At 38.4% G+C, this 7,400-nt stretch overlaps 1 protein-coding gene across 1 annotated transcript in view; it reads left to right on the top strand.

Moving 5' to 3' along the window:
• Positions 1-2,224: 2,224 nt before the first annotated feature.
• Positions 2,225-7,400, top strand: part of pef1 (penta-EF-hand domain containing 1) — a 6,168-nt gene continuing 992 nt past the window's right edge. Inside the window, exons 1-4 of the mRNA XM_008421592.2 lie at positions 2,225-2,311; positions 3,593-3,830; positions 6,568-6,723; positions 7,198-7,341. Of these exons, the coding sequence (XP_008419814.1) occupies positions 2,291-2,311; positions 3,593-3,830; positions 6,568-6,723; positions 7,198-7,341 (559 nt within the window). The 5' untranslated portion in view covers positions 2,225-2,290. The remainder of the gene's footprint in view (positions 2,312-3,592; positions 3,831-6,567; positions 6,724-7,197; positions 7,342-7,400) is intronic.

Genomic DNA, 7,400 nt, shown 5'->3' with positions numbered 1-7,400 from the left:
GTGGATTTGTAAATAATTTAGATGATATTCTGAAGGACACAATGTGCACCTCTTCTCTCTTAACACAAAGGTCTCCAGTGTGAAAGGATTGTGTGGTTGTGTCGTGGTTGTAATTGTATTCAGGTTGCGCTGACTGTAATATATGTGTAAATAACTAAAACACAAACGAATGAATATGGCCACTGATGAGGATGTAAGCATTGGCCATGACTATAAAGAATATTGAACAATGCTAAGCATCGTCTAGTACAACTTGGTTGACTCGAATGACTCGGTTGGATTTCTCTCAGGTAAATAGTCTTGTCACACCCTTTCATTACAACTGCTTGACGGTAAAAGTTAATATTTTTCATGTAGCCGAAAAGTTGTGCTTTCAGAATAGAGTTTGAAAAGGGGATAAAGAAATATTGAAGATGTTTTGCTTTATATTTTGTATTTATTGATTTATCCAATGAAGTCATTTACTGACAAATGAACAGTTTATTGCAGTTTATTCTTTGTGATAAAACTACATATTTCTTTCRAGGAAGAGAAAATTGTTGTTCTGCATTGTCAGAAGGTGACGTAGTGAGTGAATCATTTAGTAAGCGTTGGGTTGGGACCTATGGCAAGCCGTTTTAACATAAATTCGGTTTTACCGCCCTTACGTTCCAGATATCAAATTGTTTTGTGACTAGACGTTTTAGCGATTTAAGATATCTATAATTATATTTCGACTAGTCCAAATGACGTCAGATTTACCATTGACTTGTATGAAGACTTCAATTCAAGATATCTAAAATGAATTACTGACATACTGACAATTGTAGATGACATACTGACAATTGTAGATATCTGAAATAAACATTTCAGATATCTACAATTAAATTATGATAGTCATAAAGTAAATTCAAGATATCTCGATTTTGTTTTTGACTAATCATAATTCTAATTAAAGATATCTCTAATGGCTCCATAATTCAAGATATCTTAAATGTCTTTTTGGATAGGAAAAAAATTAGTTTTGACTAGTGAAAACTGAATTATAGATATCTTATATGTCTTTTTGGATAGGAAAAAATTTAGTTTTGACTAGTGAAAACTGAATTATAGATATTTAAATGTCTTTTTGGATAGGAAAAAATGTAGTTTTGACTAGTGAAAACTGAATTATAGATATCTTAAAAGCAAATAACGACTAGACAAAACTAAATTAAATATATCTTGAATTGTGATTTTGACTAGTCAAAATTCCTTTTAAGATATCTCTAAATGAATTGGAGATATCTTGAATTACACAGCTTTTCTATTTGAGATATCTTAAATTGACATTCCGACTAGTCAAAATCACATTACTGATATCTTGAATTAGTATTCTGTCTAGTCAAAACGTCCCAGACTTACGTATTAATTTGAAAGTTTAATAAAACAATGAATAGAGAAAACAAAAAAAGATGTTTGAAAATGCGCTGCTTTCATGTTGAAAACGGTTTGACAACAGCAATTTTAGCTTTTCAAAGCTGTTTTTAGCTGCATTCGGTCAATCGAAAATGAATAAACAGGAAATTCTTTGCAGATGTCAGAAGCAATCTTATAGTTTATGAAGTTTTGCTATCTCCGCATTTCCAACATTGTCGAGCTCTTTCTAATTTGTGGCATTTACTGACAATTGTGTGCAGGAAACATAAAATTCTGCAGGCAACTGTTTGGACATCTCGAAGGGGCTTCCGCGTCATTCTTAATTCAGATATCTAAAATTGTAATTTTGACTAGTCATAATTGTGTTGAAGATATCTTAAATCGTAATTACGGATATGTGTACCGTCAAATGACAGATCCAGTCATATCATTTGAGATATATTGAAAGGAATTTTGACTAGTCAAAGTGTAATTGAAGATATCTTGAATTATTATTCTTACTAGTCAGATTGTAAATACAGATATCTTTAATTACAATTCCGGATAGTCAAAATGTAGTTTTGCCTAGTCAAAAGGCATTTTTAGATATCTGGAGTGTAATTACGGATAGTCAGACGAAACCGAATTTATGACTTGCGACTTGCCATATATATGCACAGTAGGGAGGGGGCTTGTATGTTTTTTTTTTCTCTCTCTCTCCTTTTTTTCCTGTTCGTCTACATTCCCCCCTCCCCTCCCCCTCCCTCTAGCGTCCAATCAGAAGCTGAGCTCACGGATGACGGGTCAGCGTGACAGAACAAACGGACCAATAACACGCGCGGAAAAGCCGGCGCTGTTTTCCATATTGCGGATGTAATTTTGTAGCAGGAAGTGAAGAGTTGTCAAACAAATCATGAGTTTTCACTACGGACAGGTAGGACAACTTCAAGTTTCTCTTTTGTTTCTTGCTATAGTGACATATTTAATGGTGTAATTAGTGGATTGTGTGTTCCCAAGCTTTCGTGTGACCCCGCCAGTCGTTTATGTTTCACCACAAAAGACTCTTATTCATGTGTTAGCTGAGGGGTTGTTCCAGTCTCGATTGTGTAGCCTGTTCAGAAATATAGGCCCCCTGTCACCAAAACTACTCAGCAATAGCAATAGTTTTAATGTATATATTTTTTTATGTGCAAGAGTTAAAATGAATGTGATTTCGGAAGTACTGCATATTCTAAAAGTTCGAAGTTGGTTTAATAATAAACTAAACTGCGCGTCCTAATTTGAATGTGTCTTTTAAAGTGAATCACCACACCCACTTTCTGAATGTTTAAAATGTTTCCTCAGTGTTTCATGAAATTTAATAGTAGCAAGCCATTAATAGAATCGCTTTCAAGTGGAAAAATGAAAAGATTGTTCTCCATGAGTTAAATTTTTATTCTAAGGAATATGAATTACAACACCTGATTAGCCACTAATTATTAATATTTCTTTTAATAGTTCCTGATATGTGGTTGATTTTCAACAACTTTATATTTGGACATTACTTTTCAACAATTTGACAAATAAAGCAAAACCTTTTCTCTATTATTATGCACTGTTATGAAATTGTAAACATCTCATTTATGATTAAGTTAGTTCATGTAAACAGGGAAATATTTAATTTGGGCCATGCATCAATATTGATGACCTTGACTGAAATGCATTCCTCCACACACTTATTGGTGCTCTTGTAAATATGTGTACTTATTTATCCTTTTAGTATCGATGTATTTTTGACTTTGGAAAATAATTTATTGTCTTGTTACAATAGCTAGATCTAAATTGTGTATCTTGAGAGAACATACAAACTCCACGCAGAAAGACCCCGAGCTGGGATTTGAACCCAGAACCTTGTCGTTGCAAGGTAACAGCGCTACAAGCTGCACCACTGCGCAGCTCAACTTTCATTTGTTAAATTTAGTTAGTAAGAGCACATCATTAATATGTATATTTGCTGCTTTGTAGCTCCATAAACTTTCTTATCTCATGCAAATTTGCATGAGATGAGATGCAATTTATAAATTAACACAATTTATAAATTGTGTTATAAATGTTACACAATTTATAACGGAAACACTGATAAGATCTGGTTCTACTATTATATTTTTGTTCGGTTGCTGTAGAATCGACTCAAAATCACTTGAATTCACCTGTTTTCCTTTGTATTACTTTGTAGGGGTATCCAAGAGGAGGCCACCCACCTCAAGGTAACCCATATGGTGGAGGCCAAGGAGGTTACGGGGGTCCCCCTGGAGGTGGAACAGGCCCCACTGGGGGCCCATATGGGGGTTATGGAGCTCCAGGTTATGGTGGGCAATATGGGCATGGACCTAGTGGCGCGCCTGGTGGTTACGGAGGACAGCCTTATGGAGGACAGCCTTATGGAGGACCTAACCAATACAATGCTCCTGCAGGTAATTCCACTCTGCAGCTGCAGCTCCGTAAAGACTTCTGTAGCTGTAAGAGTAAAATAAAGCACAATAAGACTGCAAGATCAACCTCATACTTCTTCTTTGTTGCTTCTTTCTTTTGCTTCACGGTGGGATGATTGATAAAAAACGACCTGCGCTCCCAGATAGTCACGAAGAGACCCGGCTCAGTTTGTGGACCCTCTGCAGGTCATATGAAGCTGGAGTAATGACTCTCTGGTAAAACAGAGCAAGGCCTAAGCAGAAGTCGGAGATGGATGGGCCGGGAGCGTGTGTTTTGTGTGTGTGTCTGATTTCATCAAATTCTATGTTTCCATCTCTTCCCTGCAGAGACAGATGTCAGGATGTCACCTGTCGTTCTTCCCATTCATGTTCATGACAGTCAGCCATCTCTTTACTCCTCCTTTTTGCACACTACACTGTATTTTCTAAGTCTCCATGTATTTTCCACCATATAATCAGGTGGTGACCTCTTGGCCGAGTGCTGTTTCTCTCTTCCCCATGACGGCTTTTCCAGCCCTGTTAGGCATATTGACCCGATTTCTTCTTCTTCTTCTTTTTTTTTTCTGGAGCAGTGAGTGTGAATGTTGTGGCTTTTCAAAATATTAACACCAAATTTTCACATTGCACAAAATCTGTTCAATGTGCTTTTGTGCTGTTTGAAATAGGACAATGAAAAATGACATCCAGTTGTCAAGTGGAAGGAAAATGATAAAAATTTTTCACAATACACAGTATTTCTTATAAATAAATATCAGAAAAGTGTTGCTTTTTTTGCCACAAAGCACAGCATCTGTCTCATCCAACCAGAGCATCAAATTTGCTTTGTCCTCTACATCAGTGGTCCCCAACCTTTTTATTACCGCGGACCGGTCAAGACTTGGAAAATTTTGCTGCGGCCCGGGGGGGTGAGTGAGGCGGTGTTGGTGTTCCCGCAAATCCTGAATATACTCAATTTGGGTTGTCTTGGAGTTTTTATCGCAACCTGTGGGTTTTTCCCTGACTGGGAACGAGAATACGATCTGCTGGATGTGACAGGTAGCCAATCAAAAAGCGCAGTGACATAAGAACAGAGGGGAATCCCAAACAGCTGACATATCGCGCAACAGTCCGGTGGATATCGGAGATGATATGTGGAAATGTTTATTATTAAATCTAAAGGTCATTATTATGTTTTTTCAGTTAAAAATGTTAACTATGAAAAAACATATTCACCTCCAAATCAATAGTGCAGCAAATAGTGCGGCTGCTCCGTCGTCTTTTATCCACTGCCTTTTCTTTTTGTTACATCTTTTATCTCTTAAAATGAGTCCACAAACTATCACTATTGCTTCTACATCGTCATCCGTGTTTGGTTATTCTAAATTCCCGCTATGTTGGGGGTTTTACTGGATTATCCTCTGGAATCGGAATGTTTGTGACTGGAATCGGTTCGTGTTGCTCCTGCCTTGGAGACACGAACTGATCGAACCTGTTGGACTTTAATCAGCTCTGTGGTCACAGAGGTTTGGAGAATCGGCCGACATTCTTAAATCTTTCCGTCTAAACCAGACTTAAAACTCACAAGCTCTACTCATCTCCTCTCGACCACTACCCAAACGCTCTGACTCTGGTCGCTATGGTAAAGTTTATATATCCCTTCAAAATAAGATACAGATGTGGCACAAAAACGAACATTTTACTTTTGTGAAAATTGTAACTCACAATACTGACTAATGGGAGCCCTGAGCTTGTTTCTCTGCAATGAGACGGTCCCATCAGGGAGTGATGGGTGACAATAACACCCGAAGTGTTGCTTATATCCACAGCCTGCTTGGTTTCTATGAGGCGAAGCAGCTTGAAGCTTCATTGCCTCATTAGCAGCGGGTCGCCGCATGTTACGCAGAGCGGGTTTGTAATGTGGGACTCACCTACCGGTCCGGSATAAATCCATTYTCCTGTCTCTTCTCTGGGCCTTTTCCCCTTCGCAAAGAAACTTTCCAAAGACATCTGACCTGTTTCTTACTCATTTTACTGCTTGTGGCCTCAGTGTTGGCACGCAAGTAACTGAGAGAATCCGGTTAAAGAATTTTCAAAATAAAAGCTCCTCCAGACTCAAATAATACATAAAACGGAAATATTTCACTATTTCTTGCGCGGCCTGGTACCAATTGGTCCACGGACCAGGGGTTGGGGACCACTGCTCTACGTGGTTTCTGAGAAACTTTAAATAGAATTTTTTTTCTTTCAAAAGTGTTTTTTTTTTTTGTCCACTTTTCCTTTTAAGCCACATTTTCGTTATTGTTGTGATGCTGTTTATTTTTATTTATTTATTTTATTTTTTTCTTTTCATTTTTTCTGTGTTTTTCTTTGTTCACTAATGGTCTAACAAACATCTGATACCTTCACAGAAGAGCTGGATTAATATAGGGATTAGATTTTGCACAGGTGAACTCTGTTTACTAATCAATTTCTAAGGGGAATTTATTATTCAAGATTTTATTTGGGGGTTTCTATGTAAAAGGGTTTTATCTAGGTTTTGGAGTAGGTCCTTAAGAAATGAAATATTATTCAGTGGTCTCAAATCTGATTTACAGGGTGCAGAATGGGAAGGTTTTAGTTAAATACAAGGAATAGAAACGCTCAAAGAATATTTCTTGGCTTTTGGCTTTTAGAAAAAAAAATGAAACAATGCTGAGACTGCTCATCTTTCATTTCCCCCCCTCCTCTTATGTATATGTAGGTAACATCCCTCCTGGTGTTAACCCGGAGGCATACCAGTGGTTCTACAGCGTCGATGCCGACCAGAGCGGCTTCATCAACTCGAAGGAGCTGAAACAGGCTTTGGTCAACTCCAACTGGTCCAACTTCAACGACGAGACCTGCCTCATGATGATCAGTGAGTCACACGGCTGCGAACGGTTTAAAAAGCCAAACACGGACGAACCGGTTTTTAGCATGTTGACAGTTCAACGACACAGCAGTGTGGCAGTTTTCTCCCTTTGGCAAAGTGGCACAAACGTCACCTGGAAAAAGCAGACGTTAATTCAAGCCACAGCATTAGACATTTTTAAACTTTAGCTCAGTTTCTAGTCCAGGGGAAGGAACAGGAATGTTCTGTCTTGATTCCTGCTCCATTCCGATTACATTTGCTGGCAGGGACCTAATGTTATCTCCGGCCATAATGAGAACAATGTGACCTCTGTGGACCGGTGTTAGAAGCAGAAGGTCTGTGGTGATGGATGGGGGGGGGGGCTGCAGGGAAACACACTAAAACATTTATGCTTTAGTTTGGAAAGACTGTGAACAAAAAGTTGTCTTTTTTTTCCGAGGGTTGTTTGTCTGAACTTGTGTTTCTCGCGTCTTCTGCCAGATATGTTTGACAAGACGCGGTCGGGTCGGGTAGACTTGTTTGGTTTCTCAGCTCTGTGGGATTACATACAGCAGTGGAGGGCTTTGTTTCAGCAGTATGACAGGGACCGCTCGGGATCCATCAGCGGCACAGAGCTGCACCAAGGTATCCATGTTTCATTATGTTGTCTTAAAGGTGCTGCGGGTCATTTATTTATATATATA

The sequence above is a fragment of the Poecilia reticulata genome, linkage group LG11, assembly GCF_000633615.1.
Source record: "Poecilia reticulata strain Guanapo linkage group LG11, Guppy_female_1.0+MT, whole genome shotgun sequence".
Classification (NCBI taxonomy): Eukaryota; Metazoa; Chordata; class Actinopteri; order Cyprinodontiformes; family Poeciliidae; genus Poecilia; species Poecilia reticulata.
This window is presented reverse-complemented; position numbering and strand designations above follow the sequence as displayed.